We start from the raw sequence: 25,346 nt of genomic DNA, 5'->3' as shown, positions 1-25,346 counted from the left end.
GAAAGCGTTGGTCCAATGAGTGTCGTAGGTCTAAAGAAAATGATGCTAAAATTCGAAACGACAGGTTCGTTTGATGTGCAATCTGGTAGAGGGAGAAAACGAGTGCATTCGACGGTAGTTGAAGAAGTGGCCACAGCATTACAGGAGGGGTCGGCTGGTGGTGTGCAACCGTGCAGTGCACGAGGAATTGAACGAACATTGGACAGGCCTACGAGCACGGTGCTGAAAATTGTACGAAACATCCTGCAATGCTATCCGTACAAAATTGGCTATGTGCAGGAGTTGCTTCCGCCTGACCTGACAGCTAGGGAGACGTTTGCGTTAGAATTCCTGGCTCGCATGGAAGTGGATAATGAATGGCCGTGGAAAATTTTGTGGAGAGATGAAGCCCATTTCCATCTGACAGGATACGTGAATACCCAGAATTGTCGAATATGGGCAACAGAAAATCCACTGGCAACGCACCCCGTACCACTTCATCCTGAAAAGGTCACGGTATGGTGTGGCTTTACGGCATCATTCATCCTAAAACCATATTTTTTCGAGCAGACGGGTGTTTCCGGTCCTGTTACTGCAACCGTCACTGGTCAGAGGTATGCGTCTCTTTTGCGCAACCACATGATTCCAGCTCTGCAACAGCGTGGATGTGTGGATGAAATCATTTTTATGCAAGATGGCGCTCCTCCGCACATTGCACATCCCGTGAAGCAGCTGCTGAGGCACCATTTCGGAAATGCTCGAATTATCAGCCGTCATTTCCCTACAGCCTGGCCGTCCCGATCGCCTGATCTTACTCCGTGTGATTTCTGGCTGTGGGGATATCTGAAGGATGTTGTGTTCCGTGCTCCAATTGCAAATTTAGCGGAATTAAAGGCACGCATTTCGCAACACATTCTGAACATCACCCCGGAGACACTGCGATCCGTTGTGGAACATGCTGTTTGTCGCTTTCAACTTGTTGCACACAACGGTGGACACCATATTGAACATGTTTTGTGCCAGTCTTGCGACAGTTCCGAACTTCTTTGATGAATGGTTCTTATGCGGTATGTCGCCGCAAAACTCTTGAAACCGATTTGTCCCTTTCGATGTGATATGTACAGTCATGCAAATAAAATTATTCAACAATTCTAATTTGTCAATGCGTTTTAATGTGTAACTTCCACCTTAGCCATTGTTTTACGAATCGCTTCTCGTTTCTCGTCGTGATTCTGCCGCTTACAGCGCCATCTGTTGCTAACTTTTGAAACTAAATTTTTTCTTCTGCCATACGCTTTCCGCCTTCTTCAATAACATTCCTTTCAAATTTCACATCATTTTCATCAGTGGTTCTTTTTTTATAGTGTTTTGAAACTTAAACTTTAATTATAATCACCCTGTATATATATGTGCATATGCACATTTCTCATATGAAATTTTGGCCGTCAGGAGCTCATTGTTTGTGTGTACAGATGTGGCAATCCTGAGGTAGCCTAACCCTTCAAGGGATCCCCCTCTTGGTGAGATGGGACCTGGAGCCGTATTGATCTTTTTTCTGGGGGAGGATGCTGCACATCCATGTGATAACTGGTGTGGTAGAATTTGTTAAGGTTTCACATTACTTACTGCATATAGAACAAAAACACATTTAACATAAACCTATGATAAGCTCTATTAATAATACAATAATGACAGTTGACAATTAATATTGAATGCATAGGTAAGATAAGTATTATAAGTTACTGTCCTCATTATGTGAGGATCTTGCTATCAACAAGAGTCTCTGTGGTCAAGAATTTAAGAGCATTTCATGTTCTTTCCTTGTCTAAAACAGTTTGCAGACCGAATTAGTCATGTGTTCTTAAATTTTCGGTTTTTTTTTTACGTTCTCTGATTTGTTATAGTTGAAACAATGTCAGAGGAGCAACGCGGTCATTGTTTCATCAGCCTTCCTGAAATCAAGAGGCTTTGGTGACAGACACAGTGCAGATAGCTAAATTCTCCTGACATTGAACACAATGTCTAATGTGTGTAACAAAAATCTAGTCCTCATAACATTTCATGCATGAAACACTAAAAGGTTTGAGGAACATTTTTTAGTCCAAAATTCAAAAAGACTGAAAGGGATAATTACCACTGTTTAGATATGTGCTTTTCATAGACTGGTAAATGATGATAAGCCCTTGCAATATCTAATTTGGAAAACACAGTTTTTTTTTTTTTTTTTTTTTTTTTTTTTTCAAGAAATTGAGCAAAATCTTGTGAATGTGAAATAGGATATGAATCGAAAATTATAACTGAATTAAGTGTTCTGTAATCTTTTGATGTACTTCATATAAAGGTGATGATCATTTATTTTAGACAGTCAACAGATTCCATGTTTCATCATATATTTTAATTCTTCCTTTTTTGCTTTATGATAAATTTTGGGTCAAAGCTGTCTTGCTTTGTAATGTACTGGTTACCCTTTAGTTTCGATATAATGAACTGTGTCATGTTTGATTGCTTTGATAGGCATAGAAGAATTAGTTAGTTCAGAAAATAGTGTAAGAATTTTGTGATGAGAGCATTCCAGAACAGTCTTAACATTCAGTTGAGTGTTGTGCTGTAATTTGCCACTGCCAGCAAGATTTGTTAATGTGTCTATAATTATTTTTTTTTTCTTTTAAATCGATTAGTAATCCAAAATAGGTGAGAAAATCGGCTTCTATTATAGGAATTGAAACATCAGCTTTTATAAATTCTCATTTAAAATTTTGTCCAGGATCGAAAGTTAAATTTAATGGTTTATTGCCAGATGTTTTAATTTTAGTATTATTTGCAGTAAATAATTCTAGAACAGTACCACTTTCCTCTTGGTACGGAGATGCAGAAAATATCACTACCTGTATCAATAAGAAATTTCATAGATATATGTTTTATATGTGTAATCTGTTGGAAGTGTTTGCTGCTATTCCAGTATCCATGACTGGTTTTGATATAGCCGCCAGATTTTGTTTTCTGACTGAAAAGTGTATAGAGAAATGCATTTACAAGCATCAGCTTTAAACTTTTGGTGGTAAAAGCAGTATCCAGTGTTGGCATGATTTATGTGCTAATTAAGTTATTACCTGCTTTTTTTAATGACTGCAGATATCACAGTATCTTTTTTTTTTTTTACTTATTACATTCTCCTCCCTTAGGCACTACACGGAAAGGAAGGGATGCCCTGTGGAGGTCTCTTTAAGGGAAACCGCCTTGTATCCACATTACACATCAGGAAAACCACGAAAACGCCCATGCAGCTAGCCCGTTCGCCGGGACTCGAGCCCCGGCCTGAACTACCAGTGTTCAGTGGCTTTTATCGCTCGGCCACTGGTGGGCTATCACAGTATCTTGGATTTTGATTATACTGTTTTCAAGACAAGCATTCAACTTGCTTAGCGAGATTCTCCATTTGTTTGTTCATTAAGCTTAGTGTTGAAGATAACTCTGTATTTTGCTCAGCATTTGATGCTGCACAAATAGTTAGTTGTGTGTCATTTGTGGCTTTCGAAACTTTATCTGCTGTTTGAGCTAGAGGAGTTAAATCCGTATTAGAAGCCAATAAAATTGCTTGCATGTTGCAAGGAAGTCTTTGCATCCACAATATCTTTAGGAAATCGTCATGTATTTTGTTTGACGATAATTCTTTCGGTTGTTTCAAAAGGAAAGTAGGTTTTTTGCCACCTAAATGTAAATCTATTATAGATTTGCTGTATTTTAAAGTCTTAAAACTCCACATGATTAGTCTGTTTTTTAAAGTTAGATATTTGTCATTTTCAGGTATTAAGATAATAGGAGACATGTGTCTAAATTTGCTACAAGATATGAAAATTTCATTTTATCGCTGGTAATGCCAACCAGCCAGTAAAATTTCACTTTCTCTCTTCTTCTCACTGCGGTTCCTTCATTTTTCAAAGCACTAAGAAAAATAGTTTCCACCTTGTTGAAATCAAGAGGTTTTTATAATTATGTGCACTGTATAGTGTTTATTAGCATTCTTTTAAATCATTAAGACTAATATGTGTGTGTTTTATTACATTTTGAACCAACTGAAAAACTAACTATCTATTACAGTCGAATCCGGTTAATTGGACCACTGAAAAGAACCGAAACAAATCCTATGTACATAAGTCTAATATAATTCGCTTATTTGGACCAAAATTCTGTTTAATCGGACCAAAAAACGTGAGAGCGAATAAGAAACAGAAGCCATAAGTCGGCCGCGTACAGTGGAAGTACAAGTGGTCTGCAAGATATGGGAAGATCTGTTGTAGCTTTATCAAAGGTCAGCAATTCCTTAAAGTGCATGCCAGGTAAGCAAAACCAGTGGGAGGTGAACATGCACACCATTTTCTTTGACCTGCGCCGAGTTTTGAGGAAATGAACAATAAAGTGGCCAGCTCCACCTGAAAGGAATTCCTACCTGTCAATCATGATTAAAGTTCACTCGAGAAAGCTATCATTTCATCACCATTTTGGGATGATTTTTAGTGCCATAGCTTTGAATGGAGAGCATTTTATCTCCCTCTTGACCTTAACATCTTGAACCTAAAACACCAAGGTTTCTTCAGACCACTTTAGTCAGTGTGTGTATGTCTTGTCTCCCTTGCCAAAATGTCACGATGGGACTTGACATTAGCTGAAATAATTGGTTTCCTGGATACGATCAAGCAACAACCACGAAACACTAGTCAGCGTCGGTTGGTGGAAATAACCAGATTGGCAAAGACTACAATTTCGCGCTTGATACAACAAGAGAATGAGCTGCGAGAAGAATGGGCACGATGTGAAGGATGAGTAGGAACTTCCAAAAAATGTGTGAAGGCAAGAACCCAGATATCAATGAGGCCCTTAACGAATGATTTGCTATTGTTTCTGGATGATCTGTGTGAGTAAGTGGCCCAATGTTAAAATGCAAAGCAGAAGAACTCGCTTAAAAGCTGGGCCACGATGACTTTAACGCTACTGGCGGTTGGTTGTCTCGATAGAAATCTAGACATAAAATTCAAGAAAGCACATGGCAAGAAAGAAAGTGCTGATAGTGCAAATGCTGACAAATAAAATCAACAAAACTGCCCGAGCTCCTTAAAAATATTTCAGCAGATGACATCTACAATGCTGATGAGACAGGGCTGTATTATCATGTTACACCGGACGGCCCGTTAAGTTACAAACATGCTGCACTTTCCGGCTCCAAAAAAGCAATGGATCGCGTAACTGTTTTGTGCTTCTCAAACATGTCAGAAATGGACAAGAGGAAGCTGTTGGTTATAGGAAAAAGCACTAAACCTCACTGCTTTAAAGGACTTAAGATGGAGAGTTTACCAGTTGTGTATCGTGCAAACAGAAATGCGTGGATGACCCGAACTTTTTAAAGAATGGCTGAAGGATTGGGACAGAGAGTTACAACGACAGTCAAGAAAAGTGCTGCTTCTTCTTCACAATTGTGCAGCACATCCTCATTTAGATTGCTTGATGAATGTCCAACTAGAATTTCTACCTCCCAGGACCACAGCTTTGGTCCAAACAATGGACATGGCATCATAAAAAATTTGAAGACCCTTTATCATGCAAGGTTGGTTAATTACATCCTTGAAGCAATTGAAGAACGTTTGCTGACCTCATCGTCAAAAGCCAGCAAAGTCAGTGCAAAAGTCAACATCTTACAAGCAGTTACATTAGTGGCCGACAACTGGCGAAACATGAACAGTGAGACAATTCAGAACTGTTTTTCTCACTGTGGCTTTAAGCACTTGGTTTAGGAGATGGATGTAGACATGCTCATTGAAAGTGAAAATGATGATTTACATGTGGAACTTCAACAGGTACAAAATTGCGAAGAATTTTTATCCATTGATAATGAGCTCCAATGATACAATTAAAATGAAGATTCCGATGCTGCAATCGTTGCTCAAGTTGCAGCAAAACACACGACAGCATCAAAAGACCAAAAAAGTGATGATGATGATGTCGCTAATAAGTTGGTGCAAGTGATAACACAGGATGCGAGGAAATGAAACTTTGCGTTGTTATTTCATGCAGGAGGGAAATAAAAGCAGTCCCGTTGTTGCGTTAGATGTTTGTGGGGATTTTGTTCATGTGGAATCTCTCAAGAGAATGTGTCAAATCACATTGGATAAGTTCTTCAAATGTTGGCTGGAACTTGGTAAGAAATTGTTTTTATTGTGCTTTGCATGTTGAGTATCATGGAGATTGTTTCCTAGAATTTGTTTTTAAAGTAATTTTCTCAATGAAAAAAAAGTTCGACTGTAGTTCTTGTTTGTAAATGTATGTTCACCATATGTGTGTATCATACCATAAAGTTCATAATTACATTTTAGTACATGATTTACATGTACATTTACTGTTTGCTACATATAGCATGTCCCGTCTTACATGTTCATGTAGTCGAATCAGCCGGTTATTAGGACGGAAATGATCGCTTCGATGTGACCCGATTAACTGGAATCAACTGTATATTATTTAATTTTTTGCATTGTATTTTGCTGATATTTTTACACTTTTTAGATGACGTGATAAATACCATATCAATTATGAATTCCATTAAACTTGCATTCACTTCAAAATAGGAATGTAAGAAACCTGTTTTACAGAAAAAGAGTGAAACATAATATGAAAAAAGAGAATAAAGCAACTGGAGAGTTTTTATATTTACTTATATAGTTTTGTTTTTTATTGCAACTAATTTAAACCAATAGATTAATTGATACTGTATTAATATGCTTTTCCAGTCACTTTTGCTTCAAAAACATAAAAAATTTTTTATTTCATTGGTATGGTTTTGAGCTAGAATAGTTCATGTTAGTAAAGTTCATATTAACTACATTTGAAATTTTTTTTAACTGTTTTAAACAGGGTTGGCACGCTACCTGGAAAACCGGAAAAAGTCAGGGAATTCGGAAATTGACCAAAAAATTCAGGGAAAAGTCAGGGAATTTAAGTGTTTTAGTCAAAATCTGGAAAAGTCAGGGAATTTCATACAATGATCCCGCCAAAAAAGGCGAGTTTTGCGCCGACGTCGGAAGAGATCACTTTTTTGGGGAATTGTGTATCACGTGAGTGTCATTCGGGCAGCTGGCATAGAAAGACAACTCCAATTTGATTGTCTTTTTAGAAAGGCAAAGCAAGTTTCCCCAAATTTTGGTTTCCAGTAACCTCGAGAATCGCATGTGCAGTGCATGAGCTAAAGAAAGTACCTGTTCTCGTATAAAACAAAATGGGTTTAATCCTAGTATACGGTACCATGAAGGTAAGAATTAAAAAAATATGTATTGTAAAGAAGAAAAACCTCTCTGCAACAGACGTGGCTCGGTTCCATCATAGCGGGAAACAGCTGTGCATGCGCGATAAATCTGTCGCCAAAGCTCGAAACCGGTGTCGAAGTTCGAAGGTCACGTTATCAAGAGCTCATAAAATGAATATCGTTTAAAATGTCTTTAAACTCTCAAGGAAAAGAAAATATTTTTTGGCGCAAGTAAATTAATTCATGGATTAGTTATTTTGAGGGGGGGAAATCTACGAAAATCCGTTTTTAAAATTATTGCAAAAAATCCAAGAAAAAACGTTCTTTGATAAAACGTTTCTTCTTGGATTTTTCGCAATAATTTAAAAACGGATTTTCGCGGTTTTCTTTTTTGTCAAAGAACGTTTCTTTGGCGACAATTTTCAAAATCATGCAAAGGCCGTATCGTATACTAGGATTTTACGGCAAAATCTTTTTTTTTTTTTTTCCCTCTTTTCTTTTCTTTTTAATAAATACCTTGTCATTTTGCAGTAAAATAAAAAAATAGTAATCAATCATCTAGGATAACCATGTAATATAACTATATTCGCTAAAATATCGTTGATTATTCTAATTAAATTTTTAAGTAATTATCTTTATTTTTATGTTATTCATATCATTTAATGTTGCTTCTTCCCTCTAAATTTATGTATCATTAGTAAATAATATTTCCAAATTTCAGGAAATTTTCTCTGGCATAATCCTGAAATTAATTCTAGCAGTATGATGACATCGTGAAATTTAATGCACATATTTTTTCCTTATGTATGGCTGCGAAATAAATATAAAATACCTCAATTTAGTAAAAAAATATCATTAAATAGATTTCTTTCTTTCGCTTAGCTGCAGAATGTCTGCAAAAAAAGCCTTATTTTATTCCAGATTGGGCAGATTCTAATCTCAATCTTCAGTGGAGAAAACAACTCCTATTATAATTATATTTCTGTTTTCAAGTGTTAAGGTGCCTTTTAAGAATACACCTCACACAAATTAAATTTACCTAAAATCTAACCTAACTTTTAGCATTGCGTTGTGATTTATAAGAACCGGATTAGCCTCGTGTTGAACTGGGGATGATCATGAGTAATAATTAAATAAAACGTACAGTTGTTATCCAATGTATATATCTTAAATTTTATGAAGTTTTTTAAACGGAAAAGTAAACAAAATTATCAAACAAAGTGTACCAAGAATAATTAAGAATAAATGTCCTCTGGGATTTATTGAATAATTAAGTGAATTTGCTACACAGTACAAGTAATACCATAATTAATTTACCTCTTAGCACAGCCAACGTACATTACGCGGATAGACTGGAATTTTCTCGAAACATACCTGGAAAACCTGGAAAAGTCAGGGAATTTCATTCTCCTGTTTGAGTGGCAACCCTGTTTAAAATTTAAAATATTATTTTGTTTGAAACTTAAAAATTCTAAAATTAGCTGTTTTATATTGTTGTAGAAATTTTTACGAAGACTGGGCGTTTCTAATGGATGAGGAGCGTAGTAGTATGTTACCTATGATGGCAGCAGGTATACTTCCTTTATCTGTCTAAATATTTTTTTTAGTGTAGAAGTACAGGAACATTCATGAAAATTAACTGTTCTGTCTGTTTAAATGGCTGGTTATAATAATGCTAATATTTACTAAATAAATAATAAAATATTGGTACTTACATATTTTTCCAACAACTGTTTCAATAAATACAAACTGTCACTAAAACCAGTAATAGATAAGCGTGCCATTATAACACACTTATAAGATTGTTTTGTTTTTATGTAATCCTGATTGATTCTCAATAAGCCAGTTTATGTTAAGGAGAAAGTAATTTAACTGCTATTTTGCTGTTTTTCTCGTGCATTTTCAGAAAATGATTGAAAATTGGAACCTGCTTTCTACAGGATGGCAAGTGCTGGAATATTTTCAAAGTTACAGGATTCGGCCATCATACTCAGTATCAAAAGATTTTGGAATTCAGTAAAATGACACACTGAATAACAGTGTGAAATTGTGCAGTGTAATTTAAGATATGTGTTTTAGCGAATTTATGTTGAGCCGAGTTTACAAATATTATTTTGTTGTTATTAGATGTCATTAAGAATTTTTGTCAGAATTTTTTGAAGTAACTGGCACAAGGGAGAGAATGCAGCTTTCTCGCGGTGCTGCCCTAAGCGAAAACTGAGAAAGAAGTGCAAATTAGCAAAAAATTTAAAAAAAAAAAAAAAAAAGTGAAAAATTGTATCTTGAAGCTAGAAGATAGGTTCCTGAAACACAGTCCTAAAAGATGATAATCATTTTCTGTTTCAAGCAGAATAGAAAGGTCTAATTTCTGTGTTATCATAACTTGATTCAAGGGGCAGACAATAATCCTGATTTTTTTTCCAAATAGATTATGACTAGAGATGCAACTTGGTGCTTTGCTTGTGATTGTGGCAAAAGAACATCATCCATTTTATTGTAGAAGTCATGGAAATATTGGTTTCATAATTTTTTTTTTAATTAAAAGGAGATAATTCACAAGGAATTTTTTCCTGGGGAACAGATGGTAAAATCCATATTTCATAAAGAAATAAGGACAGACTTCATAAGAGAATTTAGTGCAAAAGTCTAAACCCAATACTAAAAAAAGTTAAATCAAATAACTAATTTCTGTCGTATGACAATTAATTCACCGTTTTACAACAAAAGTGTCTGTGAACAGTTTTTTTTGCAAAGAAAAGTGTCACAATTCTCAACCACCCTTGTAATTCACCAGTTTTGGTGCTCACAGACATTTTTCTCGGGATAATAATCTCGGGTTCGTATATATTGCAGTTAATTATTATCCCGAGAAAACTCAGGCCAAGCAGAATTTGTTAGTATGATTTCTTTTATCACAGTTTTACTCGGTCTGGAGGAAATGAAAGGAAATATTCAGCTTTGATTGGCAGTTTGCCAAATTTTGTTGGTTGCGCGGTTCTTTTGGAGGGACTAATCGCGTGTTTCCCTATTGTATAGTATACGTTGGCTTGTGGATTAGTAATGTATAAAGAAGGATGCGTGCGTTGGGGGAAAAAATAAAATAATGTCGATGATACAAGATAGCAAAAGCGATGATTTTTCAGATAGTGATTATGAAGAGGTGGGGGGGGGAAATCAAATCTAACGAGACAGTGTACTCTGTGCTCCCGTGAAAGAGATTCCAGCGGTAAGCCAGTAAGAAAAGAGACCAGATACCAGTGTAGAACGTCAGGTATCACTCTGTGTTGTCCCTTGTTTCAAAAACAATCATACAAAGATTAATATTTAACTATTTTCGTTTGCTCGAGATAACTCGGGATTGTAAACTAATATTAAAAATAAATGCTTTTACACCTTCAAAAAATGAAAAATTCAACTTAAAACCTACATATTTTGATTTGTTTCGTTTTTTTGTATTTAATAATAAAATTAAAAAATGTGATGATTTTTTGCAATTTTTTTCAAAAAAATTTGTAAGGGAAGCGGTTAAAGTCTCACCTCAAAGGTCATTATTTTAACAGCACTAAAGACATTCGGAAAACTGTAACCAGAGAATTTGCTGTATTCCATGAGACAAGTTCTATAAACGAATCAAACACTTGTAGGAATGTGCTGAGCCGTAAGATTTTCAAGAATTGTTATGATGGCTGGATGTTCTTTTCTCGAAACTTTGAATGTGTAAATAAATAGAAGTCTGTCTTGCATTTTTTAAATTTTATTTTTATTTATTTATTTATTTATTTTACTAGATATTTCTGCCTTGCGTACACAATGTAGAATTTTTCCAATATTTTTTTTATCTTATTAATCGTTCTGTTTGCTTAGATGTTATGATTTTAAAACTTCTCATTTAAAAATTCGCTATTGCTTATATTTATAAAAGGGAGAAAAATAAATATGGAATATAATGACTGGCATTTTGATTAGATTAATTATTGTATGTGACTTGTATTTAACATTATACTTTTTTGTTTATTTAATAGCTTTTTCTGGGGGGGGTACATAAAATCAATACAGCAACTTTATATTTCATTTTTTGTTGCTTTTGTAAGTAAGTGCACCATAATCCTCATTTTGATCAAAATGTTGTTGTTTTTTGAATTTTTTTTTATTTCATTGCATTTGAATGTATAAGTTACCTGTCAGTATATATATTGATTTATTTTTAGGTCTAGGATCAATTCTGTTTGCCATTAGTATAGATAATCCAGATCTGAACATGCTTCGCCCATCTTCCTCAGAGTCTCTTTCTGATAATACAAAATGCAGTGCGCCTAATGATGAACTTGAACCTAAACCAGTTATATCGAAATCATATGAACAAGTCGCTGGTAAGATCATATAATAGTCTTTCTCGGTATAAGAGAGTTATATTCTCCTTAAATTAAATAAATAAAAAATAGCCACAATCTAAAGTGAATGTAACAATATTAATGAATGAAAACATGCATTGCTCGCCAGCAGCTGAGAGGTAAAATTGCTAAACACCAATAGTTCTGACATGACTTTGATTCCAGTCGAATGAGCTAATTGCATTGGCGTTTTTGGAGCTTTCCCCACATGTTACGGGTATACGAGCCAGTTTCTCTGAGAAAGTTCTTCACAAAGGCATCCCTTCCCTAAGGCAGGATGCCCTCCCCAGCTAAACCTAAACCGAAAGCTGTAAAAGCAACACATCTTTCACTGTGTGACACTTTGCTGATAAAATGCTTACATGGGAAGACTCAAAACAATAATGAGTGTTTTAATAACCTTTTGAGGACTATTTTACCTAAAGAAACTTTTGTCCAACTAGGTGCACATATTGCTGTATTATTATTTAATTCAAAATATTTAGGACTTTTACCTATTTTCAGGTATATAGAAATAGAAATTAATCGCACTATGCTTGAAAGCTACATAGGAATAGACAAACGGGGAATTCAGAAATCGGAACGCCCATCTCTACAAGCAACAAAGTTATCCAGAAAAATGCTAAAAGAAAGTCAAAATTAGTTAAGAATGAAGTAAAAGAGGGCCTAACATACAAATACGGCGAGCTTTAAAGGTCTAAAGTGGCTACAAAATTTTTTGTGCTGTATTAAAATTTTTAAATGCATTTTCTGAGAAATTGTGTTTTTCGTTACTTTAGAAAGCGATTACGTTAATTTCTCAAAATATATTTAGAATATTGAAATGAAATTTTGCCAAAATGTTTTATTCATCTTTAGCTGTGTTCTGTAACAAAATCTGACCTCTTTGTATTTATTTATTGATTTTATTGACAGTGTTTTGAAGAAAAGAGGATTTTTTTATGTTAATTTTGAGTTTTTATACTAAGTTTTGAATATTTCAAAAAATTTTATAAGTACAGCAAATCTTTTGCTTCAGAACATAGGTAGGTATGTTATTTATATACTGTGTAAAGATTATTGAAGTATATTCGTTAGAATTTATTATAGGAGATCTGGCATAAATGAAAATTTTCACTAAAATTTTACTAAATATTGCATATATTTGAAAAATTAATGAAACATTCTACAAAATCCCATTTAAATTCATAGTTTTGTATCCCATCTTACTCAAAAACGTGCGTTTAATTAAAATTTTATGTATTTAAAAAAGAATGCTTCATATGTAGGCACAAACCTTAAAAGAGCTGTTTTGATTAAACTTGTTTTATTATTATTATTATTATTATTATTATTATTATTATTAAGTAAGAAACATTTTTCAAGGAAATGTTGCATATTATTTTTGGGTTTATTTAATTTAAATGTACTAATATTAGGGTATAAAAGTGAAAAATTTCATTTTGTATACTAGTTTTCCTTGAAAATGTTTGTTTTCTGTAATTTGCAGTGTTGATCTTTCACTGAAACAAAAAAATAAGTAAATAAACTTAAATTATTTTTCAAAACTTCTAAAAACGAACTGTTGTTTTCCTTCAAAAGTTGCAATTTTTTTTTCCCTTCCCTGAAGCCACTCCCCGGAACCAAAATCAGTCACTGGAGACTTTGTGTAAACAATATGAGTACATTGTTTTCATAGTACTGTTTTTGATTGATTATTTGTTGACATCAGTAGTATCAAGCTTCTAAATCAATGATAACAATATCAAACGGTAGACATAATGTTGAAAAACTGCATGGCATTTAGGGTTTTATCTTGTGTGAGTGTAATTTAAAAGACCCAACTAGACTGCCAACTGAGCTGTCCTCCATCTGTGAAAACTCCTATGAACAATATGCTCTGAAACTGCAAATTCTTATGAAGATTTAAAAATAAACTTTTAATTTTAAATTTGAACTTTATACTGGGATACAACTTGTGCATACAAATCAAACTCTGCCAATTGATAGTGCTAATATCAGAAAATTGAAAATACAATTTAAAACGGTCTCGTAGATACAGACAGCATTAATTTGCATATCTAAGCATTGGCTCAAACTTTTAATCGCGCAATTAAACTTTGGCTAGTAGAATAGCAAATTCGAGAATGCTAACTTAGTAGAGCTGGAGAGGGAAAATACAAGATGCGGGCATTGCTGCCAAAAGCTCTATATCTAAAACTTTCAAAACCCTGTCTTAAATACCGTATTTGCATCATGGAGAAGGTGATTTAAAGAAGAAGTAACAGTATAGCTCTAAATAATAAAAATGTGTTAACTTAAAACTCTGCAAGCATATTACATGCATCATAAATTTCAGTTTTCCATCATGTCGCTGCAGTAGTATTTATCCAGTATGTTGCTGCAATAGTGTTTATTGTCCTAGTGGAAGTTTTCTTGAAATTTTCTGCCTAACTGACAAGGTTTCTTGATTGTTGAAACCTTCATATTGAATATGAAGTCAATTTGTTGGATGGTACATAGGTGAAACTGTGGATTAAACATATAAACATCCTGCTTGTGTTCAAAATATTTTTAGCAAAGGTATTGAATAATTCAATACATTTATATTATAAGGTATTTCTCCCGATTTCTTAGCATGCCTTCATGATATAGTGGTAGGAACGCTAAGTGCATATTCCAGAGGTCCGTGGTTTGATTTCCGGCAAGGGCGTTGCTAATTTTTCATCACTTCTGCTTCCAAAAAATACCTAATGACTCTACAGTGGCACCCGAACTAAAAGAGTGGTGGATGATGATTCTCCACACCCAGGATTTGGCAATTGGGTCTCCTAAAACCCCAGTCACCCTTTAAAAAGGGGAGTATATAAGGTATTTCTCCCACCTTCTTAGCATGCCTTCATGGTGTAGTGGTCTGCACATTGGGCGCATATTCCATAGGTCCGTGGTTTGATTCCCGACAAGGGCATTGCTCATTTTTCATCACTTCTCCTTCCAAAAAATACTTTGTCTCTACAACATTATTGCAACTCAGCTTCTTTTTCATTCTTTTCAAAAAGTAGGGATTACGTCCTTTATCAGCTGGCATTGTATCCTCTTTAACTTCTGCATGCTTAAGTATCTTTTCTTCTTTCCTCTAATTTTGTAAGTGATATTTTGTAGGTGTTTGAAATGTAAAGAATGAAGTGAAATGTTTTTGTTTTGTGTTTGAATGTAAAGTTTTTAGTTAATAAAAATTTGTGACTACATAGTATGTACATCTTTTGTTCTGGTTCAAAAGTTCCGGACAAAGGTCGTAAAAATAGAAAATTGTATTTACCAAGTAATGATATTGTGGCTGCGATGAAAGCAGTCCTCTTGGCTATCTATACACAACTACTGCCAACGTTTCTGGAGGTCTTGGAAGCAATCAGGGAAATCTTCAACTGCGATGCTTGCAAATTCATTTGCAGTAATCTACAATCATCTTGATGAAAACCTTCCTTTCAGTCACCTTTTCACTCACGGAAACAAGAAAATATCACAATAATCTTTGTCACAAGTGTGGGATCATATCTGACTCTATTCAATAAATTAGCAGAAATTATTTGTCTGTCCTCTTTCTGTTCATCTCTTAGCGAGTGAGGGACGATTCTTGCATTAAGTTTCTGTTTCCCTAAATCTTCACATAAAATCTTATCACGCATATTACAATTCAAATTCAGTTCTTCTGATATCATACATACAATTACATGATGGTTTTCTTGCAGTAACTGCCTTACACACTGCATGTTTGCATCGGTATATGCTATAGACAGGCGACCACCTCTTGGGATCGTCTTCCACTGAATCTCTGCTTTCACGAAACCTTCTTTGTGCCACTCGAAAACGTGACTTCTTGAAAGTGCCTTGCCTGCATATGCTTGCATAATAATGTTTCACTAAGGGTTTTCCTAAGCTTAATGCAGAACTTAATGTTCAGTCTTTGCTCCATTATGTCATCTTAACAAATGCAACAACAATCCGAACAGTGTGTTGCTAAGCTCAGCCCTACCACCTAGTAAGTTTGCGTATTACTTGGCATGGCCAAGGTCATGTCAAGTAAGAACCAGGTTACATAAAACCAAGTACCAGGTTACATAAAAACAACTTTTGTTCATTTTTAGTATTGCAACCTCAAAAATAAAAAAATTGTCCTGGAACATTTCTGACAAAGGATGTATTAATATCTTATAATTTCAAACACTTTCTAAATCTTAACCCTCATATAATCTTTTCAGTGTTTTGTGAGCATTAATTTTTCGAGGTACAGATAAGTAAAATATACTTGATTATCTTCCAAGTATAAAACCTGATATTGTTGAGGTCTGCTTAATAGTAAAAGTTACTTAACAATATGTGCTAGATAAGCTGTTATCTGGATAATGAATGTAATTTTCTTACTTCTAACTTTAAAAAAATATAGACAGTACTTTCTTAGAGATTTATAATAAGATAGCTTCCCCACGAAGTGGGTTTAGGATTTCCAGAGAGTGGCAAGAAAAGGCAGGGTTGTCAGATTTGGTACAATATCACCCATTTGCCAATGTGCTGTAGATGGAGCGAGAACATTCTAGAACGAATTCTTACTGGTTTATCCCAGAATGTTTTCGAAAGGCAGGTAAAAAATCTAAATAAACCCTGCTTGTATGCGGAGTAGGAGTGTATCTTGAGAGAGTATCAAGAGTACATTGAGTTCGGTAATGGTGTCTTGAAATCTGAGAATGATCAGCTGAGCCGGGAGCTGTAATTTAGTGCTTTGCTGTGAAGCTGTCTTCACTGTTGTAACCTGAAGGCTGTTTTGCTGATTGTTTCATCATGTCTATTATAGTCTTTTGGCAACTGCAAATGTGTCTTTGAAATTCTGCTGTGTAATACTGCCGAATAAATTGTGTTTTTATTCTTCGTCAGGTGTTGTCGTCAACCACTCCAAATCCATGAACCTGTAGAATGCAACAATATTATTGCATCATCTGAACTGTAAAGCCTTTTCTTTTATTCATTTAGTGCATGTGGTAGTTTCTGTAATATTGATTTCACTGCTTAGGGGACAACTTAATTGATTTCAGTTCATCCATTTGATCCTTTCTTTTGGATTTAAATAATACTGAGACATTCTTCTATAACTTACTTTAATCAAACTGAATCAAAAGTTTACAAGTCAGCATATGTAAACATGGGGTTCTTGTGCTGCCTCATGCTTATCCTAATAGACTGTTACTCTGCCTAATAGACCTAATATATATATATATAGACTGATAGTTTGTATTTAAATTATTATTATATGATAATGGATGTAGTTTGCAGCACACAAAGTAATGCAATAGTGTAATTTCTATATGTGCTCTAGAAAGGAGGAGGGAATTGGAAAAAATATAGAAATTATAATCAGCTCAGTTCTCTGTAAGTATGTTTGGCAACTATTAGGTTGCATGTTTGTTCAGAACTTTTAACATAATTTTGAATGATTTAATTTTAGAAATTTAAGAGCAGAAAATGATTGTGCAAACCTAAAATGATGGAAGAATTGTCCATGGTTTTTTTTAGGAGTTTTGTGAGACATTCTTGTAGTTATGTGAGTAATGTCTGGATTATAAATTCTTGCCATGCTTAATCCTCAGTATGTCCTTTGTGTATGTTTTCCATTGTAGTAATAATGCAATTTTTGAAAGAGAGTAAGTAAATCAGTGAAGAGGTCTTTGAATGCACCTTAAACATATTCTTCTTAAAAGAAGTCAGCTGCATTAGAACTTCCCAAACTTTAGATTTTTTGCTCTGATGTTGGAGACTAGTTGTGAAATATTAAGATGGCATATTTGCTGGAATTGACTTTCAAATGCTTAGATTACATGCAGTATAATTGGCAGCAAGCAGATATTGGGTGAATTATGTAATATCAGTGAAACTAATGATTGTCAAAATCTAAAACACTGTGAACACATTCACAAGAACATTATAAAACCTTAAAATTTGCTTTTTCATTTATATATAGTTAAATGCAAAATTTTGTCATCTGAAATCAAGTTAAAACATTTTGAACAAATTGGGATATTGATCCCTTATTCAGCTCATGTTATTCAAGTTCATCTAGATTTGTTAAAATGTTTGGATATTGCTGTATACTTTCGTAGACTAATTTGAAAATGTGAAGCCGGCAACATTGTTTTTAAGTAAATAATATGTTGATAAATATGACTTTTCATTATTTTTACCTTTCATATGTACCTTTCTGGTAATTTGTATTATATAGCTTTAGAATGCATTTGATGTAATAATGACATAAAATTATACTCAATTAAGAAATACAGTAGTACTACCTGTAAGGGACACCTCTGAACAGGAGACTCTTCTATTAAAAGGACAATTCAGTTGTCCCTCTCCTTTGAATAGGTACACTGCACCAAAAAAAAGGGAGGGACAGTTCTATATCTCCTATTCTATAGTGCCGATTGAGGAATTTCAACTTGCGTTTTTCATGTCTTGTAAGCGTGATTTAGGATATGTATTACAGGGTTTGTAGCGGTCCTTATAAGTGCTTATAAGTCCTTATATTTGAAAATAAAATATAAAGGCCCTTATAGGTGCTTACTTTTTCTTTAAAGCCCTTATTTTTTTGTTTTTAGTGCTTATTTTTTGCTTTTAGTGCTTTTTTTTTTTTTTTTTTTTTTTTTTTTTTTTTTTTTTTTTTATGAACGCGCTATTTTTCTCCGTACCAAAGCCGAAACTAAATAAACAACTTTTCTTCCTAATATGGAATGTCAGATGGTGAGTCATACTCCCGGATATAGCTTTTCCCCCTTTCTCTGTATTAACATAACCTTTGGTATGCACGAAGAGTACAGACAGGTGCCCGTCGTTCTATTGGTTAAAGAATTGCGAAAGCAGTAGAAAATTCTGCTACATTCGGCATTCTTTTCCTCCCACCCAAATACTACACATGTTTGAATTTTTATCAAGATCTTAAAAATTTGCATTCTCGTTCTGCTTGGTCAGTTCATATTCGTGTTTATTATGATCGTTATGCTTATATTATGAGCATATGTATGAATGTTTATAATAACATAGTTGCAGTAACTGCTGAAGTATAGTAAACTTCCAAAAATGGTTGTGTTTTAACACAGATTAGCTTTCTAAGGAATAATATTCGGAATGGCTTAAATAAAGGGAAAGTAATCGAATAGTCAAAATAATTTCATTTTTTTGGCCAATACATTATGCAATACGAAGGTTGGGAGGTCTCCCCTTTCTCCGCAAAATCTTGAATATTGAAACTGCAAACTGTTCGATGCAAAACAAGCAACGGACCTTTTTTTTTTTTCTTTTGCTCACTTTCCAATCTGGATTGAATAGGACTAAAAGTTCTGCGGTCTACCAACCCAAGCGAAGAATGATTCTATTCCGAAAATTTAACGCCGTCTGTTGAAAATTAGAATGAAAAACACCCCAGTTATTTAGTTCGTTATTCTCCCAATACCGGCAGTTGTTGATTCCGATTGCGTAATATCACGTAGGGAAGAATTACGGTGCACGTATTGCGCAATAACGATATTTTGCAGAGATAATTAATTTTGATGTTCAGTCCGAGATTTGTTTTATGAACACTTAAAAGAGTTTTACTGTGCTTGCTAAGCAGAATATTTTTTAGTTCCGTTGGTTTATTTTTATATGATGCACATATTGAAATGTCAAAAGCATTTATTTAGCGGAAAAATCTAAAGAGCGGCTACAGTCTATCCCCCCCCCCTCCGCTCCTTCAATTTACGCTCGACTCTCCGAATATTCGCCAATTTCCAAATATGCGGGTTAGTTAAGCTTTTACTGTTAAAAGATGACTGCATGAAGCAAATTTCTGTCTTCTGATTTCAGAAATGTTCCTCTTTTTTACTTAAATTACTTTGCTTGGAATACAGTCAAAAGTCGTTAATCCGGACTCGTCAGGACTTTTAAGAGAAAACTGATATACAATGAAAATTTAGAAAATATTCAGAATTTAGATTTAAATTATTTAAATATCAATATGAGTGGAAAAATAAATGTTATTTATTATTAGGTTCCAAGCGAATATAATAAATATGCCTTATTATTATTTATTTTCTCTATTTTGAACTGAAATTTCATCATTAAATCTTTTAATATGGTTTAGTTCTTCATAGTTTTTTTTTCTCTCATTGTAAACTAGTTCTGTAAATTGAACTGTTATTTAAAATTAAAAACAACAACAACAAAAAAAAAAAAAAAAAAGTAATTATTTTCCATGGTTGAGGTAATGCTTATTCTCTCTTAATAAGTACTTCATTTCTCATATTTTAAATTTCAAGTCTAATTTTTAAGGTTATGCAGTTGTGTATGATGTAATTAGACAGGTGCTTTTTTTTTTTGTTAAAATGTGCTTGAAAAGTGCTTATAGGTGCTTATTTTTTTAACTAAAATGTGGCTATGAACCCTGGTATTAGATTTATATATAGCATTGTTCGAATATTGGTATTTTGACACAAAATCAGACCTTTTATCAAATGACATGCCAATTTTTTTCCAAAATTTTAGCTCCTCAATGTTAATTGAATTTGATATATATTTATTAATATCTACTTTTTTATTAAATTTACTAGATTCCTTCTTCCAGAATTCCAAATTTAGGCTTAATCCAAATATAATTTGCACATTTTTTATGATTTATTTTTAAAATTTGTATTTTTAAATATTTTTTATACATTTTTGGGAAAAACGTTTTGAATTATAATGCATAAAATTTTTACCATTATTTTAAAGTTAATGTATTTCTAAGCACATTTGCAAAAAGTTAAGATTTTTTTTTTTTTTTTTTTTTTTTTTTCAAAATTTCCTATGATATACGTGAATTTACATTTTGGGGCATTTTGAAATTTCGCGCATTTATTATAAGCAATAATAACGAAAATATGGTTTATGTACTTTGTTAAAAATTATTTGAAAGAATGAACAACAGACCTTTTTCTGCGCATCAATGAAAAAAAGAGAGTAAGTTAGTTACTATAAATTAAGAATTTCGCTAAGTGAATTATTCTTGGCGCAAGCTAAAAAAATACAAAATTTCTTACCAAAAATGACAAAATTTTATATCTAGGCATAATTTGAATCATAGAATCAAAATATGGAAAAAATTGGTATGTTATTTCAGAAAAAATCCGATTTTGTGTTAAAATACGTATGTTAGAATAACGCTATATACAGTCAAAAGTCTTTAATCCGGACTCGTCGGGACTTCGGCGATTCCGGATTATCGATTTTTCCGGATTATAGATCATCAGTTTAAATCTGGTAAGATGGCATGCAGAAATTATAAAATTAAAAATAGGAAACCATAATTTATAAAATAATGAGCAATTATGATCTAAAGGGTATCAAAATTTACAAAGAAAGAAGCTTAATATTTATTTGTTTACTTTATTAAACATTTCTTTCAACGCGCGCATGCGTAAAGCATACCTTACACATAGCCGAAATTAGAAAATTGCAACCAGAAAACTATTTGATTTGTATTCGTGATATTTATAATGACGAGGAATTTGATTTAAATCATATCAAAGACGGAGTACATCAAGATTAAATACTACATTTAGTATGGAATTATAAATCGAATAAAATAAAAACATTTGCCCTGAAGATAACGATAGTGCTGACAGATCAACTTCCAGTTCATTGCGCTCCGCAACATCCCCCCCCCCCCGTGCAGAGCAGCGTGAAATTGATAAACAGATTTCGGAACGGTTAGATAAACAAAGTATATGCCTTTATCCATTTTTTGTAGCAATTCGTTTTTTGTTTGATGGACATCGAAAGATACTTTCGTTTTCTAGATCCTTTGGGAGCTCTAGCATTGGAAATTCTATTTGACATAATCGAAAGTTCAAGCTTACTTTTATAAAATTGCTCTTACAGTCTGCAAAAAAATAATAAGCCGGATCCAATTCGAAGATTAAGGAACAACGCAGTCATCAACATTAACTGAAATAGATAATTCCATAATTTTAGCTTATAACGTCCATTATACATTAAACGCGCACGCGAAAACATATTCTGCGCTTGCGCAGATGCATATGCACAGTCGTAAAGGTCTTGTGCACATGCGTAAACGCCTATGCGCATGTGTCAACGCGGCGCATGCGTAAAAAGATTTTAGCTTTGAGGTCCGGATTATGGGTGTCCGAATTAACGACTTTTGACTGTATAAATCTAATATATATCCTAAGTTGAGAGTCCTAATATATGTCCTATTCCTTTCGAGACATGAAAACGCAATTTGAATTTCGTCAATCGGCCCAGTAGGAACAGGAGATATAGAACTGTCCCTCCCCCATCGGAATGTACCTTAATTATATACCTCTTATTAAGGAATACTGAAAATCAGTTTCAAAAGTAAGATAGAAATAGAGAAATAAATAAAAATACAAATACTCTTTGTTAGCAACCTTTTGAGGTCTCAAAGGCAAATTTGTGCACAGTGAAAGATAGTTTTGTGACAAGAGAACAATAAAATGAAAAAGTAATCCCTCTTTTTTTAAAACTGCTTTTTAATTGGGAAAAGGGGAACAAGGCATTTGGGAAAAGTAAACTGTGGTGCAATCAAAAGGATATTTCACATTCATAGAATTCAAAATTCAGTTACTCTTGCTACAGTTCTCAGTAGGAGGAAGAAAACAGTGTCTGCAAGTTGTAAAGTAATCCAAGGTAGGACCACAATGGGAAGGAAATACGGTGAAATGACTAAGCCACCTGCCAAGGAACAGAGATTTCAGAATGTCGTAGAGTGCAAACTTCTATTGTTCTTAGTTATTGCTAGGATTGAGGATCCAAAAAATGTACAGTTTTATACTTGTATGTTATTTTTACATATGTTATTTATTATGGCTTCAAAGGAAAAGATTAACATTAAAACAAAAAGTTGATTTAATTCGTGTAGCAGAAACTGAAGCTTAGTTTTAGAGATTTAGCACAGTTTGAATGTAGTTTGAAGAATTTAGTTTGGAGAACGTAAAAACCAAATAAGTCATGTGCTAAGTAAAGAAGAAATAAAGTTACTGTGGATTGCTAATTCAAAGGAACATTCCAAGACTGTAAAATTTAGAAAAAATACATGTGAAATTGATACATTAGTGTTCAACTAGTTTTGTTTTGTAAGAGCAAACAATGTTCCTTAAGTGGAGTATTATTGCAAGAAAAGGCAAAAGAAGTTGCAGAAGGTCTAGGGCTGTAGAAGTTCAAAACATCAAATGTTTGGTTAGGCAAATTTAAACAAAGACATAACATTATTTTTAAGACTATTTGTTGTAAAGAAAATTCAGTAGATGTGCACCATGTAACAGACTGGATAAAAAAGCTAAATGAAATTTGTGAAGCATGTGAGACTAAAAACATCTACGATGCAGATGAAACTGGATTATTTTATCAGATTTTGATGAATGAAACTCTATACTTCAGAGGAGAAAAGTGCTGTGGTGGTAAATGCTCCAAGGAAAATCTCACTGTGTTACTTTGTTGTAACATGGAAGGAGAGTTTGAGGAACTACTTATAATTGGAAAATACAAAATTCCAAGACTTTCGAACACATATCAGTCCAAAATCTTTATCGATTCATTGGCATCACAATAAAAAATCATGGATGATGCAAAGCATAATGTTAGAATGATATATTGCTCTTGATAAAGCACTGTCTGGAAAAATAAGAATTTTTTTTTTTTTTTTTTTTTTTTAAATACAATTCATCAATTTACCCACCAAATGTAAAACTGAAATCAGTGAAATTAATATTTTCCCCACCTAATGCAATATCAGTATTACAGCCTTTAAACCAAGGTGTAATTGGAAACTTCAAGTTCTATTACAGAAAACTATTCTTATTGCATGTTCTTTGTCAAGCTGCTAATGGAAGCAATGATCAGCTTGCAAAATGTATCAATGTATTGAATGCCATTCAGTGGATAACAAAAGCTGTTAAATCCGTATCACAAAGTTGTGTTCAGTGCTGTTTTAAGAAAGCAGTCTTTGGAATTTTGAGTGCTCTCAGTGAAAATATTGCTGATAAAAATGAATTATTTGAACTTGTCAAAATCAATGGCACTGCTCAAATGCAAGAGTATTTAGAAATCAGTGAACACTTGTGTACTGAAGACTCCAGTAACAACATAAAATCTTTCATTTCAGCTTAGTTGATGATATGACCCTTAATAAAAATATTTTGGAAAGCAGTGATGAAGACCAAGAAAAGCCAGGTGGAAAATGTGATATAAAAAACTATACATATGCCTGAAAATACACCTCCCAATTAAAACAATTTGTCATTACTATTAGTGACGATGAAGAATTTAAAATCATCCACTTCAATATCCACATGGGAAAAAAAAAAAAAAAGGTACTTGCAATTCACACACTTTCAAACAAACACATGTAATGCATTGTTTAAAAAAAAATTATGCAAGTTCAAAACTCTTTTCATTTCATTCATTTTGCAATATTTAAAATTTTTTTAATTAAGAATTTTTATCTTTTATTAATTTCAAATTCAAATAAATACCTGTGACTGTGTTACTTATTTATATATCATTTATTTAAAACTTGATACAGCCTGAATTTCTAATTAAATGACATATTTTTATTATGTACCCTGTGAAGAAGGGACTTCTGCATTTAAGGGACAAAATATCTGGTCCAGTGAGTGTCCCTTATAAGGAGGTACTACTATATATATTTTATTGTATGAATGTGATAAAAATATTTTAATAGCCTGCATCTCATATATTCAAAGAAGAATGATTGTAGCTGTAAATTATTACATATTAAAAATGGTATATGAATTCAAAATCAGGTTAAAATTATGGTTTTTTGAATAGATACCTGTATTTAGTCAACTAAAGTAACTTCAGAAAAACCTATGTTTGTAAAGACGTGTGTTTTCATTGCATAAAACTTTCCTAGTGATTCAAAAAAATTAATAAATAAATGTGGAGTTATTTAAACATTGTATTATTTAATGTATTTTGGATTAGTAAAATTCAAAAACTTTTTATCAAATTTTCAAAGCCAAAATATTTTTATTTATTAATAAATAAAATATTAATTTTATGTAAAAACATGCAAGATATAATACTTGTTTTCTGAATGTGTGTATATAATGAATATCATTAATTTTTGTGTTATTTTCTGTGTAGCTAAGAAGAAGAAAAAGAAAAAGCGTCCAACATCTCAAGTGGTTTCATTTGATGATGATGATTTATATAATGGTGTATCACGGTAAGATTATTATTGTTTAGAAACTTATACGAACACAAGCTTTATAAAATTAGAGTAAATTATTATAAAAACTAGATTGACATTTTTAATGCATTCCTTCTGCTACCAGTTTTAAACATATCAATACAAGATTTTTGGATATATTTAGTATAAACAATTTAGCTATATTTCTTATATTTGATACATTTATTTTAGTATGGCAGTTAACTATAATAACAATTCTTAATTCCAGTCATTAATTTCATTCAATAAGAAATATTTCAAAGTTCAACTGAAATTAATCTGCTATTTCTTAAATTTTTGGTTTCAGTTTATCAATTCCCCCCTCATACTTATAAAATTGTTATGGATTAGTAAAGATTTTTATTTTGATTTACTTGTGATTAACTTAATATAGCTGGGAGAAAATGAATATATTTTATGT

General features: G+C 33.0%; 1 protein-coding gene across 2 annotated transcripts in view; it reads left to right on the top strand.

Moving 5' to 3' along the window:
* LOC118185418 (sorting nexin-29-like) overlaps positions 1-25,346 on the top strand; it is a 145,611-nt gene that overhangs the window by 56,249 nt on the left and 64,016 nt on the right. For both annotated transcript variants that reach the window (XM_085817724.1, XM_085817725.1), the window contains exons 7-9: positions 8,768-8,838; positions 11,476-11,637; positions 24,841-24,922. In XM_085817724.1, the coding sequence (XP_085673850.1) occupies positions 8,768-8,838; positions 11,476-11,637; positions 24,841-24,922 (315 nt within the window). The remainder of the gene's footprint in view (positions 1-8,767; positions 8,839-11,475; positions 11,638-24,840; positions 24,923-25,346) is intronic.

Source organism: Stegodyphus dumicola, chromosome 5 (assembly GCF_044657685.1).
Source record: "Stegodyphus dumicola isolate Sdum_Otavi_A_Nest chromosome 5, ASM4465768v1".
In the NCBI taxonomy this organism is placed as follows: Eukaryota; Metazoa; Arthropoda; class Arachnida; order Araneae; family Eresidae; genus Stegodyphus; species Stegodyphus dumicola.
Note: the sequence above shows the minus strand (reverse complement) of the source record. Positions and strands in the feature narration are given on the sequence as shown.